This window comes from Mastigoproctus giganteus, chromosome 10, assembly GCF_048544385.1.
Source record: "Mastigoproctus giganteus isolate SK-2022 chromosome 10, ASM4854438v1, whole genome shotgun sequence".
NCBI classification, from domain to species: Eukaryota; Metazoa; Arthropoda; class Arachnida; order Uropygi; family Thelyphonidae; genus Mastigoproctus; species Mastigoproctus giganteus.
In genome coordinates this window covers 52,806,747-52,822,165 of record NC_143584.1, presented here as the reverse complement: position 1 = coordinate 52,822,165, position 15,419 = coordinate 52,806,747, and the positions used below count along the sequence as shown (strand labels likewise).

Genomic DNA, 15,419 nt, shown 5'->3' with positions numbered 1-15,419 from the left:
CTATGATCTAAGACTCCGTGATTGGGAGCAGATGCATGCCTCTATTGCAGTTAAAAACACTACTAAAACAACTAGATTATTATTATTATTAGCCATATAGTGCAAGGAAGCCTGAGGCTTATGCTGCACCAACCAAAAAAAAAAAAAAATTTTTCAAGTTACCCTGAGAGTGAGAGAGAGAGAGAGAGAGAGAGAGAGAGAGAGAGGAATCACCAAGAAAGAGAAGAATGATGATATCCAACTCAGGACGCTGGGTGTGCCAAGCCCATACTCACCAGATGTAAGTCCCTGGGGAAGATATATGTGCAGTTACTCAAGCCACAGTAGTGGCAGGATTGATGAACCACCTCGGTATCAATGTTAGGGATTGAGGTCATGTTCCATCGACTAATAATGCTCTGTAACTGCAAAGTGGGCAGAGTCAGCTAATCGAATGGCCCTTTCATGTTCAGAGAGGCGGTCCTGGGGCCTTCTGGCAGTTTCCCCCACATAGTAGCTGCCACAATCGTGGCAAGTGATGCGGTATATCTTTATCCAATACCAATGTAAAATGCCTGCAACTTCCGGTTTAGGATTGTGATCTCTTGTCTCGAGGGTGAAGACACCTGTCCTCACTCTTTTACACAGAGGTGCGATATACCACATCGCATGCCATGATTTGTGGCAGCTGATATGTGGGGAACTGCCAGAAGGCTCCAGGACTGCCTCTCTGAACATGAAAGGGCTGTTCGATTAGCTGACTCTCACATTCTACAGTTGCAGAGCATTACTGGACGATGCAGCACAATCTCAATCCCAGACGTAATACCAAGGTGGTTGACCAATACAGCTACTACCATCAACGACTGTGGCTGCACATATCTGGTTGCTAGATTTTTTAACCACAACAGAGGCATGCATCTATACACAATCATGGAGTCTGTAGTTTTACAGCATGACAAATGCTGGCAATCAGCCCATGTATGCATCGGCATCTACAAAAATCACCTAGTTCTACACTGTGATGCTTTACCATTTGCATATCCTCTTGCATGCTCTCTCTCTCTTTTTACTCAACATGACCATGCTCTGCACATTCCATTTGTAACGTTTCATATTTTATATTTATGTATGTATTCACACAGCTGATGAAGAGATACTTAAATCTCGAAAGCTCCTGTTAATTAATTACTTATTAAACCCAGTTACTGTTTCTACTGGTCGTGCTGAATTTCTTTAATCATCTATGGAACTCAGTACCACAGGCCTCTTTAATTTAATATCACCTTTATTGGTTACTTGAGAAGAAAAATAACTTTTGGAACTGAATGTTTAGGCCTGGCCATTCTTAATGTAACTTTTTTAAAAAATGTAATGATGAAGATAGTATATTCCACAGGAATTTGATATGACATTGTTACTTTGGAAAAAAAAAAAAACTGTTGACAACCCTTGAGGCCTGTCAGTTTTTGAGCAATCAGTATAGATCGGTATAAAGTCTGAAAATTGGGGGGTGGTGGATAGCATGTAGTTGTTGAAGAGCTAAGGTAGGCAATATGTTTTTACTCTATTTAAGAAAGGAAAGGTTTTAAAAAGATTCGCATATAGTCTATGGTGGCAGCAAGCATTTTGATGATAACTCAGTTTTGTCAATTGTCAATGCTGAGTCTTCTAAATGTTGTCCAACTTGAATGCCTAAGGATCTGTTGCTTCTCGCACGCATATACAGATTTTCCTACTGCAGTATAAACACTGACTTCCAAATGATATGTTCTGAAATGGGCCGAAGTTTAAAAACATATTGCAGATGTTTGTTGTTTGTTTGTTATTTGGTTTTTAGGAGCATTAGCAACTAAGGCCATATTGCTCCGGGATATGCGGTGGTCATTCCCTGACCTTTCCGCATTCTCCGTATTTGGTGGTGACGGGCTCGAACCCCGGTCTAATCAAGAAGCGTGTGCTATGCACTGCAGCTCCTTCCCACCTGGCTACGGAGGCGCCACACATATTGCAGAGGCAGAGCAAAGTTGTTTATCTGATGTTCCATTCAAAGGTGTTTCACTGGATTCTACTTAGCATTAGTAAAGGCAAAGACTGCAAAGAAAGCAAGCTTATGCACCCCTCCATTCTTTCCAAATGGCTGTCAGGTTCAGCCTATCAACTTCCACAACAAAAGATGGAAGTCTGTTCCACCAATCAAACACCTGCTGGCTAAAGGCAAATTTCTGCACATCTATTCTACAACTGTCTTCCTCAATTTGAATCTATGCCCCTTCAAGTTCTTAATCTGAGCAAGAGGAAGAATCCCATCAGCAACATGTGGCTATACAGTACAGCGTACAGGGTACGCTGTACTGTATAGCCACGTGCATGGTTTGAAACACAATATTTTTTGCAATTAATGTTCATATTTTCTAATTTGTTGATACTTGAATAAAAAAAAAAAAAAAAAAACTTGTAAACCCGGAACTCGTAAAGCAGGAACAGCCTGTAGTTACTTGTGTCACCTTTTGAACCCCTTTTGTGAATTGTTGATACATTTGCGCACCTATCTATATTAAGTGGTCTAATCTGATTCATCCCTTTCCTTCAAGAGTTTACATAAGTAAAGAACTCTTTGCTGTTTTTCTTTGCATCTTTTACCAAAGATTTCTTGTAATCTACCTTCGCCTGCCTAACCTCCTTTGTGACTTTATTACAGACAAGATTATATTTGCCAGAGGCTTCTGTGTCACCTGATAATTTATATGCATCCCATACATTTTTCTACTCTGACACGAGCCTCATTAAGTCATCTGACATCAATTTAGGCCTGATCCTTGAACAGTATTTCTTAGTTGGAATTAAAAGACTAGTAGCCTCCAAGATTAAGTCCCTGAAGGCTTCCCATTTAAAATTCAAGTTGGTAACATCATAAGTTGATCCCACTGTATAGAATTTAAAAACTGTCTGAGACCCCTATAGTCACTTTTATGAAAGCAAAAGCCCTTCCTTTAGCCTTGATGGTAGTTACATCTTTAAGTAATTCTCATATCAGTACATTGAGATCAGTGTCACCCAGTGGTTCCTTTATCTGCAAATTCTTAATGCATGAATAATCACTGCTGATAATCAGATCAAGAGTGTTACTCCCTCTGGTTGTCTCTCGAACATGCTGCTGTAGAAAACAGTCATCCAATAAATCCAAAAAAGTCTTGCTAGCGTGTGAGTGACCAATCCACAAGTTCCAATCAATACCTGGAAGGTTAAAATCCCACATTATAAGACATTCTGATTTACTGGCCCACTCTATTTCTCTGCACAATTGCTCATTATACTCATCAGGTTCATTAGGCCTATAACACACACCTAACCTACTCTCATTTTTCCTTTCCCAGTGCTTATGTCACACTAAACAGACTCAACATTGCATTATCTACCAACATCAATTGGATGCACTTCCTTAAATTTTATGTGTTTCTTAACTAACAGCATTAATCCCTCCTCCCTTCCTGTCCTGTCTATCCTTTCTGTACACATTGTACTTCCCAAATTCCAATTCTGCACTGCTTATATCTGTATGACATCATCTCTGATATCCCAACAATATCTGCCTTTGATGTCTTTACTAGCACTTCAAGCTCATCAAATTTATTAACTATACTCCTAGCATTGGTGTACATGCACCTGTTTCTACTCTTAGTTACCCTAACACAGCCAGTGTATTTTTTTGTTCCCCTATGACTCCCAACAGTCCTGGAAATCTCCATTACCTTCCTTTCCGTGCTTGCTGCTTATTCCAATAGAAGCAGTGCAAGAATCAAGTTTGCCTCTGCCTACGGCCACTTTTAACCTTTTAGTGTGTGTATATCCCCAAGATAGCAGTTTTCCGACCCATCTAACTCTGCCACAATAGCATCAGCAAATATTATTGCACCCTTTCTATTTAAGTGTACCCCATCCCTGTAGAAGCAGTCTCTCCTGTCAATAAGCACAGACTAGGCAGAAAAAAATTCTACCCCTTGAGCCTTGCACAATTTCTCCAGGGCAGAATTGATCGTCAAGGCTCTCATCATATATTCCCTCCTATCGTGTCTGGGTAGAATTGCAGACACTTTCACATTCAACCTTAACTCGCAACTTTTTTTCAACGTTGACCTGTACTTGTTGAGTAAATCTGCAGATTGGTTTGGTTTGTTTGGGTTTTATTGGCGCATCAGCAACTGAGGCTATAATGCGCCAAATACCGGTCATATTATAAAAAAAGTTAAAACATTCAGTGACCTAAGTAGTTAGGCCACCATGTCCAGATATATAATAACAGGTATATAAAAAATAAACCAATAAAGAGATAACAAATAACATAAATTTTAAATACAATTAAAAACTTTTATTGATTTAAAATATTTAAAAACAGCAAACATGTTGTCATTGTCAGATCAGATAAAATCTGACTGAGTGTATAAGGTTCAGTCAGATGATTAAAAGAGGTAAAACGGGTGCTGCTAAAATCTGGACAGTCAATTAAAAGGTGTCTAATCGTTAAAATTGTGCCACAGGACACACACATAGGAGGGTCATCAGCCCTCAGCAGAAACGAATGAGTTAAATGACTGTGTCCTATGCGGGTCCGGGCAAGAACAACTTCTTCCTTACGATTCCTGCGCAGACTAGACTGCCACGGTTCAATTACAGGCTTTATATGATATAATTTATTTGCAGTCTGTCTATTCCACGAATCCTGCCATTGGGAGTGCATCTTCTCGTGTATTATTTGCCTGTAGTCTGTATAGGGGACTGACAGGCAGCAGTTATTATTGGGAATTGCTGATTTGGCTGCGGCGTCAGCCAAATCATTCCCTGTAATCCCAATGTGGCTGGGAATCCAGCAGAAGCGGATATCATATTCACGCCCACAGAGTAAGTGAATCTTCTGCTGAATACTAGACAGAACTGGATGAGGATTATATCTCACAGATATTAAAGCCTGTAACATGCTAAGAGAGTCGGAATATAAAATGAACCGCTGGTATTGGCATTTACTAATGTGATCCAAGGCTAACTCAATTGCGTGCAGCTCTGCAGTAAATATGCTACATTCAGAGGGAATCTGCTCCGAAGTAGTGCTGTCTGCAAAGACAGCAGCAGATCCCACATATGATTCTGACTTCGAACCGTCTGTGTAAACTGGCGCGAAGTCAGAATGTTCAGCTCGGTGTGAGTAAATCTGCAGATCTCTTACTTTTAATGTCATTAGTGCCGATGTGTACAACAATATCTTCTTTTGTGACCTTAAAAGATGATATCTGCTCTACAATATCATGAACGTTTGCCACTGGCAGACATAACCTGGTCTTGTTCCACCTATGCGTCTTGCATAGTATATTCCCCGACTCCCCGACAATAGAGTCACCAACAATAACTTGTTCTTTTGAGACCAGCGCATTCTGCCTTGGAGATTGCCTCTGTTTTGCTTGATGCACAGGAGTCAGCTCTGCCATTGAGCTGGGCAGCTGAGAGTTTGATGGGCCCCTCATATTAATTTTTTCAAGGGCATTTACACTATATCTCAAGCTCTCATAGATGCCCATCAGATGCCCATCATGAGCCTTATAAGCAGTGTACTGGAGATGTGTAAAAGGTTCCTGTGTCAACAAGTATTGCTCTATGGAAAACTGGATCTAACCACCAGAGAGTGCTTTTCTTGGCAGAATCGTAGACAGGCCGTGAGTTTAAACTGAATAAGAGTTTGATACCAACGGAATACGGTACACTAATCAGTTCTTGCCTAGAGGGTGCTGACTGAATTGCACTATGTAGAGTTTTCTTCGTGGCGATAATTCTTATTTAATGGATATGTGTGAGAATTGTTAACTGGCAGTCTAACATTAGATCACATATTAACACTACTTCAGAGCCATTACCTAGGAAGCAGATACTTCCAAAAAAATCTGTGAGCAGAGAAGAACGGATCTTCAAATCTATTGCTTATGAGGTATGAATAGGAAAATGGAAATATGTGTTAGTACTTTTTTTAAGAAAAGAAAGGTTATGCTGCCCTATTATTTTTTCTATGAGTTGTGTGCATGAATCAATTTCAGGGTTTTCCAACAATAGGTTATGACCACTGAAGTCTCCCAGTAGTAGAAGATATATCTGACTGCTTTTTTTGTGCAATGTAGTAGCAATTGTTTGACGAGGAGGAGGAGGAGATATTGCTGGTATTATCAGAGGAGTATTACCTACTTGGTCTGAGTGCATAAGGACATTGGACTGCTGTTAGCCGACCCGGCTAGCCGAGTGGGTAAAGTACCTGCCCGGCAACCCAAAGGTCGTGGGTTCGATTCCCGCCTCGGGCTTGGATCAAAGTACTGCAAAAACCTTGGGAGGTGTAATATGGCCACAGAAGCCGAAGCGCCAACAACTACCAAATCAAAAAAAAAAAAAAAAAAAAAATGGACTGCTGTTGATAGAAGATAACTCAAGCCCAGTCAGAGATAAATATGTTCAAAGAGAGACTGTAAAATCAGTTTGAGTGACCACTATCTGATATTTTTCTGCAATATTGGCACAGGTATTAGCATTAGCTGGATCATATGATGAAAGAAAGCAAGACAGCATCAACAAAAAAAAAAAAAACCCACATTGCACCCATCCAGTTGATCCCAAACTTTGTCCAGTTCTTGAATTTATTTAAGATATCAACTTCTACAATGATGGAAGGAAGTTTGTTCCAGCAATCAACTACTGCTAGCTAAAGATATCCACACATCTATCCTACAACAGTCTTTCCTCAAAAATATCCACACATCTATCCTACAACTGTCTTTCCTCAATTTGAATCTATGCCCCTTCAGGTTCTTAATCTGAGCAAGAGGAAGAATCCCATCAGCATTCAGCTTGCTCAACCCACTCAAGGACTTATACACCTAAACCAGATCACACCTCACAGGTGCCTAGTCTCGAGATGCTGCAAATTGCAGAATTCAAGCCTCTCTTGGTAAGAGAACCCCGTTGTTCCCCTCACCAATCTTGTTGCCCTTCTCTGTACTCATTCCAGAAATTCTATATCCTTCCTAAAATGAGGCCTCCAGACCTGTACGCAGTACTCATGATATGGTCTGACCACTGCATTATACAAAGGGATAATCACCTCCTTATCGCTGCTAGCAAAATTCCTGTATATCATTGACAAAACTCAATGTGCAGTCCTAGCAACCTGTCTATATTGCTCAGAGAACTTCATGTCTGACTGCACAATTAACTTCAGGTCTTTTTCATTTTCCACTAACCTGTGTGTAGTACCACACAGCTACTGGGGTTACTGCTACCCATATGCGGTATTTTGCATTTGTCAGTCAAAGTTTAACTTCAATTGCCATTTCTCAGCCCATCTGCCTAACTTTTCTAGATCCTCTTACAGTGGCATAATGTCATTAACCACCCTGCCAACCTTTGTATCATCTGCAAACTTGTACATTAAGCCTGATATGCTTTCATCAATATCACTGACAAATATAGAAAATAACAATGGGCCCAACACCACTTCAGGTACTCCACTACTCACATTAGTACACGAACAGCAGTGTCCACTGATTACCACTCTCTGTCTTCTCCCACTGAATCATCCCTTTATCCATAGCACCAATTTGCCATTTGCCACACTGCTCCAAATTGCATACAGCAGTCTTTTATGTGCAACAGTATAAAAAGGTTTCCTAAAATCTAAGTACATGATAACAAAATTATTTTTTGAATCCAGTTCCTTTGTGACCACATCATAGTATCCAATCAAATTAATCCGACAAGATTTCTCTCTAACAAACCCATATTGTCCAAAGTATAAATGCAACCTTGTTATTATTATTATTAGCTATATGGTGCAAGGAAGCCTGAAGCTTATACTGCGCCAGCCAAAAAAAAAAAAAAATCCCAATTACCCCGAGAGAGAGAGAGTCAGAAGTAAAAGGGAATCACCAAGAAAGAAAAGAATGATGATATCCAGCTCAGGACCCTGGGTGTGCCAAGCCCATACCCTGGGACTATGATCCTGAATTACTTCATTAACCAGTGATGCCATTATTTTTCCTGGAACAGAAGTTAAAACTAATAAGTCTGTAATTGTTTGTGTCACCCTTTGATCCCCATTTGGGAATTGGGGACATATTCACATATTTCGAATATGTGGGGACCTCCCCTGAATCCAAGGATGCTCTCATAATTACGGCTAATGGTTTGCTTACTTTCTTCACTGCCTCCATTAATATAAATGGATTGATTACATCCACCCTAGGTGCCTTTCTTTAGTTTAACTTCAACAATTTCCCTTTCACTTTCCTCCTAGTTATTACAAAATCAATTAGCTCCCTGTTAGAGTTTGATAAACTTCTGGCATCCACTTCTGTAATGATACAGAAATTCTTTGCCAAAGATTTCTTGCAATCCACCTTCACTTACCTAAACTCCTTTCATTACGGACTTCTTGACATCTACCACAGGCTTCTGTGTCACCTGATAATTTATATGCATCCGATGCATTTTTCATATCTGCCATGAGTCTCATTAGTTCATCTGACATCCATTGAGGCCTAAACCCTTGAACAGTATTTCTTAGTTAGTATGAAAAGCCTAGTAGCTTCAACGATTAATTCCTTAATGCTTTCCATTTAGAATTTCCTGATGGTAAAATCAATTGGCCCCTGTATAGAATTTAAAAACTGTATGAAACTACTGTGTTCACCTTTATGAAAGCAAAAATCTTTGATGGTAGTTATATCTTTAAGTAAATCCCACATCAATACACTGTGAACACTGCCACTGTTCCTTTATCTGCAGATTCTTAATGCATGAATAATCACTGCTGATAATCAGATCGAGAGTATTACTCCCTCTTGTTGCTTCTCTAACATGCTGCTATAGAAAACAGTCATCCAATAAATCCATAAATGTCTTGCTAGTGTGCGAGTGACCAACCCACAAGTTCTAGTCGATATCCGGAAAGTTAAAATCTCCCATTATAATCCATTCTGTTTTACTGGCCCACTTTATTTTTCTGAAAAGTTGTTCTTTGTACTCATTGGTCACTAAGTCATAACACATTCCTACTCACATTTTTGCTTTCCCACTGCTTGTGTGGTCGTGACTGGGGTGGGTACACATTGGGAGAGAATCTATTTGGTCAAGATGGTGGAGAACAGTCTTTCCTAGGACCACAGAGGTGGAAATAAATTATTGGATAACACTGCATTGCAATTAGTCAGAAGAGGTTCAACTATATATTGCCTCAGGCACTCTATAATGAACTGGGAAATTTATTGTTTAATTATTTTAAAACAATATCAGACAATGTAAAATCAGTAACAATAGCAAATGCTTACGTAATTGGGCTTCCACCATCATCTTTAGGAGCTTTCCATGATAATTTAGCATGGTCTTTATCAATTTCATCAATCTTAAGAGGTCCCTCTGGAGAACCAGGTTTGTCTAATAAGAGTGTGGTTTGGTTAATATTTTGTAAATATTATTTAAACTATTGTTATATTATCAGTCATTATTCATAATTAATAATTATATCTGTAATATTATTAAAAAGTATAAATGCAAAGTTTTTAGATGGTGATTACAATTAAATATAAATTAAAATTTTCAACATCTTAGAAATTTTTATTATCTTTATATAGTTATATATATATATTACAGATGCATACATATATTCCTATTCAGCTCACCTTGTTTATAAATACCTCTGCCGTTCACAGTTTCTGTGCTTTCAATTTGTGGTGAGTTCAATTAGCTGCAGTGTACCTCCTTTTTTGCATAGTCTAAAAGCTACAGTCATTCAATAACTTTCCAAAGGCTCTCATTTCACATATAGATACATATATGATGCCAGGGCCATGCAAATGGGGGGTGCACTGGATAGGCTGCACTGGGGTCCCTGATCTAGGAGGCCTCATGTTTTTAAAAAGTTTAGTAGATAAAATAATACAATTTTGAGAAGAATTTTGGATAGTTGAAATGTTTTTGTTTTTATTTTTTTAATAACAATTTAATTCATTAAAACTTTTGCATACCTTTGTCAATTAATAAAATAATTTTGGAAATATTCTGCATTGCTGTTTTTGCTATTAATTATTTATTAACAATCGGATACTAGACCTATCATTAAGAAAGTGAGCTAGGGCCTTTGAAATTCAATCACTAAATATGGAAAAGAGTGCTAATGATAGCATGGCTACATTGTGTAGTGCACCAACCAGTAGCGTAACAAAGCTAATCCAACTGCATTGGGGCTTGTGAAATTTGGAAGACAGATTCATTTCTCAAGATCATTAATAAATTTCATTAATAGATGAGCAATTTTTTTTTTAAATTAAATTTAACACATTCTATCAACCTGGTGATTGGCTGCCCAAGTATTGTTTAGTCTGATACCAAGCATACAGAAATATTAGTAAATAAAAGATAGTTGTGAAATATTTAGCAAAACCAGTGTCAAATATAAATATACATCAGTCTGATTTTATTCTAGTGTGGGTTAATTTATTTTACATTTTTTGTGTGTATACATACTCTGTTATTGGAGGGCAATGTTTTATTTCACAATACACAAGTTTGTCACATAACAGTCTAGCTATGGCCAGTTTTGTTGTTTTAGTGCTTATTTTATTATTATTATTATTATTTTCTTTATCTGAAAAGAAAACTACAAGGACTAGTAATCAGTTATTACTTTGCTAACAACAGAGACATCTGAATTGTGGACCCTTTCATCCTCACGTTTCATGTTCTGAAATTGAAACTGAAGAGTCCATTGGGAGGAACCCTTCTTGTAATTAGCGTTTATCCTGTGGAGAGCAGAATAAGCAATGACCAGGCAGAGTAAAGCATCTACTTCAGTCGTCACTCCAAAAACTAGGCACCTGCGTCGTGATCTGATTGAGGTGTATAAGGCCTTGAATGGGCTGAGCACGCTGAATTCTAATGGGATCCTTCCACTTGTTCAGATTACGAACCTAAGGGGGCATAAATTCAAATTAAGAAAAGACAGATGTAGAACAGATGTGTGGAAATTTGCCTTTAGCCAGCAGGTGGTTAATTGCTGGAACAAACTTCCATCTGTCGTTGCGGGAGTTGATAGGTTAAATAAATTTAAGGAGGAACTGGACAGGCATTTGGAGGGAATGGTGTGATTTTTTTTTTTTTTTTAGGCTGATGCTGCATAAGCTTATACACTTGCCTTCTTGCATCACATGCCACTACTACTACTACTATTATTTAAAATGTTTTTTGTAAATATTGTAAATGCACTCTGACAGCCAAATTAAGTGATATGAAAGGCATCATAATACAATGAAGCACAAGAAAGCCGAAGAGCCCTTTAGTTTTCAGCATCATAGGGTATTGCCACTCAATAAAATTGGCAATACAGAAGGTGCAAAGGCAGAAAACAGCATAGCATTGTACATTAAAGATCATTTGAGCGACCTTTGTAAATTTCGTTTTTCAGACAGAGGCAATATAAGGACTTCAAACTGCGAAGAACAAAATGTCAAAATGCTATGTGAAGGAATTATTGATAGCAAACAAATGTTTGGATAAAAATGTGGAAGAGAATTTACAACAAGAACATAATTTTTGGCATAAATTTTGGAGTGGCATATCAAAATAACTATAACTCTAAAATTATCAAAAAATTCAATCGGATTTCGAGGTCATTGAGAGAGTTTGAAAGATACACACAACGGAACTTTTTTTGTCTGATATAAAATTTTAGCCGAATATGATGACACTATAAGACAAGTGTTAAATTTGCCATTTGGCACATCAAAATGAGTTGATAGAATGTTTGAATTTGCATTTGAAAAACAATTAATAATGAAAATAAAAGCCTCTCCTTTCTTTTCTGTCATATAGACACAACCCAAGACATTTCAAAAAAACATCAGCTGAGCATTATCTGTTGATATGATCAAAATTTTAAACAGTGATATGGGAAATAAACCTACAGGATTAAAAATCAAGAAGTCTTTTCTTGGCTTTGCTCATCTACCCAATCAAACTGCTACAGATATAACAATGACTATTTGCACCACACTGATTTGGATCATTCTAATCAGTGTGATCCAAATCAAATGATTTGGATCATTCTAAATGTCGGGGCCAAGGATATGATGGGGCTAACACAATGAGTGTTAGGCCCATTGGCTCGGCTGGCTCTGGCTGACAGTACCTGGGATGGGTCCCTGCCTAGGTTACAGCTGAAGATGGAGGATCTATCTTCAGCAACAGTGGAAGTCTGTCACTCTTCCAAGGTACTGGTCCTATCTAAATTGTGGACTATGAAGAGAAATGGCAAGCCGAAATGCCTTAAACCATATGGATCTCAGCCATTATCAGATAAACATGCATGCTACAGCTTCTGGGGTAACCGACACAGTTGTTCTTAGACCATGGAGAACAGCTGTGGAGAAAACTATGTGGTCAGCCAAAACTCAAATGTATCTCTCAATGTGGTCTGACTGCAAATTACTGATGAGAATACTTCCGTGGTCTGACTGCAAATTACAGATGAGAATACTTCCTCAGTATGGAATACGGCTTTCCAGATTATATTTCATTTTCTACTGAGCCTCTTCAAAATCAAGTTAGTTTGTATCGAATAGTGTTTTACAATTGTTGAATGCTTTAGTGTAGGCAGAAAATGGGGCTGGAGATTTGGATGCAAGCCAATTGTGATATTCAACATTCTTATCATGAATAGGACCATTTATTGAAAAAAACAAGGTTCAGATAAAGGTTGAGGTTTTACAGTGGAGCATGAAATGAAGGATTTCATCCCTACAAGGATGCATCACACATAATGTGAGTTGTTCAGGTCTATCTGTCTATCAATGAGACTTCGAGAGAGACGAAACCTGAATGTGGGTAGTGACATAAACTTTAAATAAAAAAGGAATATAATTCTCTACTGGAGCAGTGCCTTTTATTTAGAGTAATGCAATACCAAGGCAACTTATGACAAAGTGCCTTCACAATATGAGATTGACACACTAAATAGCAAACCTTGTTTGCTTATAGATATGTATATAGAAAAAGGCTATTATATTACTCTATATAGAGTAATGTCAGGCATAGTTTCATACCTAGAGGATATTGCCCTAGACTTAGGGATAGCTAAGAATAATTTCACTGATGTTGTCTGAACAAACATTGAATCAGAAGATTTTAAAAAAATCTCAGGATCATCCCATTTCACACTGTTGTTTTTCCAAATGACATGACAATCCATTGGAGAAGCCATGATCACAAGTTGTGAGCTGACATGCCTCAAGGATTACTAATGATCATCATGTAATTTGAAAGGTTGTTTTTGAAAAGGTGAGTGGTTTGTGCAAGTGTCGTGTGGTCAGAATTTTCTGGTATTCTAGTAGTTAAATGAACAAGCTATATAAGGTGATTAGTAACTGCAAAAGTCTCAGCATCACAACCAGCTGGGTCACTGTAACTAGAGAACTGAAGCAAGCTACAGTTTACATTAATGTACTCAAGAATTTAATTTACAGTTAGATGATTTATTATCTTACTAGTTACTTATTTTAATTTATTTTATTTAGTTGCATTACTGCACCCCAATTTAGTCAGAAGTGATCAGTGGTCAAAAGCAGAGGTGTATTGCTAAAAAACATAGTACTGGAATGCTCGTTCTCCAGAAGACTATATGATAATGCCACATCGACTGTACAGTAACTGAATCAGACTTCAAACTCACAGTTCATAAACAACCAGTTCTACCGTTCAGCTCATAGTGAATCAAAATGCAGCATTCACACGCATCACAGTATATATCATTTGCTGGATCTCTTTATCTAACACATTGTACTTTAGTAACAAACGTTCAAGTTTCATTGCAAAATTTATATTTTTGTTTTTAAATAAATTTTTAAAGAAATCTATTAATTTTAAAGATTACTATTAATATATATTTTTAGTAGCACTGGGTAAAATAGATATTTCTCCCTCCTCTTAGATTATGCCATTGTTTCATAATATTAGGTGTATAAATTTAATGATTTTCTATTATGACATTTAGAAAAAAGTACCGGAACGTTGTTCTGGTGCATTCCGGCCCGAATATACCACTGGTCAAAAGGGAAATTCTGCTTCTTCTTTTTTTTTTCTTTTTTCTATAGAAGGCAACAGTCTTTTCTTTAACTTTCTGTATAAACTGCCTGATTGTACTCACCATATTTTTTCCTATGAGTGACCCTACAAGGAAATTTTAGATGAAATATGGAAAAATGCCCTCTCATGTCAACTGAGTGAAGATCTTTTAGGATGTCACACCACCATGTGATATCAGTGGAGTTTTCTATATAGAGGCATAACATGATGAATGGTCATTACTAATAAATGAATTTTGAGTAGTTTTACTCAACTTTAATCATGGGATTCAAGGATGATTAATTTTTCTGGAACCAAATTGATTATGGTTAATTAAGTCTTGAGACTCAGGATACTAAATGAATTGACAGCAAGTCATTTTTTCAGGAGTACTGGTGGGTAGCTACTAAGAGAAATCGGTCTATAGTCGAGAGAAATAAGTCTGACTTCTTCCTTGTTTTTGGATTGATAACCCATAGAAATGATAAGAACTTGAGAACGTGTGTTCAGTGAAGATCAGATGTTAAAGATCAGCAGTGAGAACAAAGATAATGATTTTGATCTGAATGCTGGAGTATTACATAACATACCCCTGTCACAACCACCACAGGAATCCGGCGGCAAATAAGCCAGAGTCCTATGGTGGTAACCTGGAACCCAGGATGTGGGCATTGGATTCCAGTGATGCTAATCTGGAGGCCCAGCAGCATCACTAGCAGGTCATCTCACCATGTATAGGTGCTTGTATTGAGGGGCATGTGCAGTAATGCAGAATGAGAGAAGGTGAAGCCAAAACCAAAACTATATCAGAAAATAATGCATCAGTAGATATAATTGCATATTTTACCAACACAGAGCTGCAAAGGATATTTATAACTATGTCTCAAATTAACAAATGATCAGTAATACAGTTGAAACTGAAGCTGAAAGTGGAGAAATACTAAAAATAATAATGCCATAATGAAAATAGTTTGTTTTTTATTATTATTATTATTTTAAAAGTGTGCAAGTGAAGAGAACAAATGTGCAAGAATTAAAACATACTCACATTGCACTACTCTGCATTGAAATAGAAAGAAATGATTTTTGGAATTATAGGAAAGTACACAGTTTGCTAAGATGAATTTGCCTCTATTGCAGCATGTACTTTTGAGATCCCCCCCCCCAAGTTTGTGAACAAAAATGTGAAAAAAATTTTGTCGGTCCTGCCAAAATGGGTGCTCTGATAGATGAAGTCCTATTTTTCCTCCCACTTACTGTGTATTAATTAGATTCAATTTATCATTTAAATTTTAGTT

At 37.6% G+C, this 15,419-nt stretch overlaps 1 protein-coding gene across 2 annotated transcripts in view; it reads right to left on the bottom strand.

Moving 5' to 3' along the window:
- LOC150079033 (twitchin-like) overlaps nucleotides 1–15,419 on the bottom strand; it is a 2,795,346-nt gene that overhangs the window by 1,055,973 nt on the left and 1,723,954 nt on the right. For both annotated transcript variants that reach the window (XM_090382361.1, XM_090382360.1), the window contains one exon: nucleotides 9,336–9,441. In XM_090382361.1, coding sequence (XP_090238487.1) covers nucleotides 9,336–9,441 — 106 coding nt within the window. The remainder of the gene's footprint in view (nucleotides 1–9,335; nucleotides 9,442–15,419) is intronic.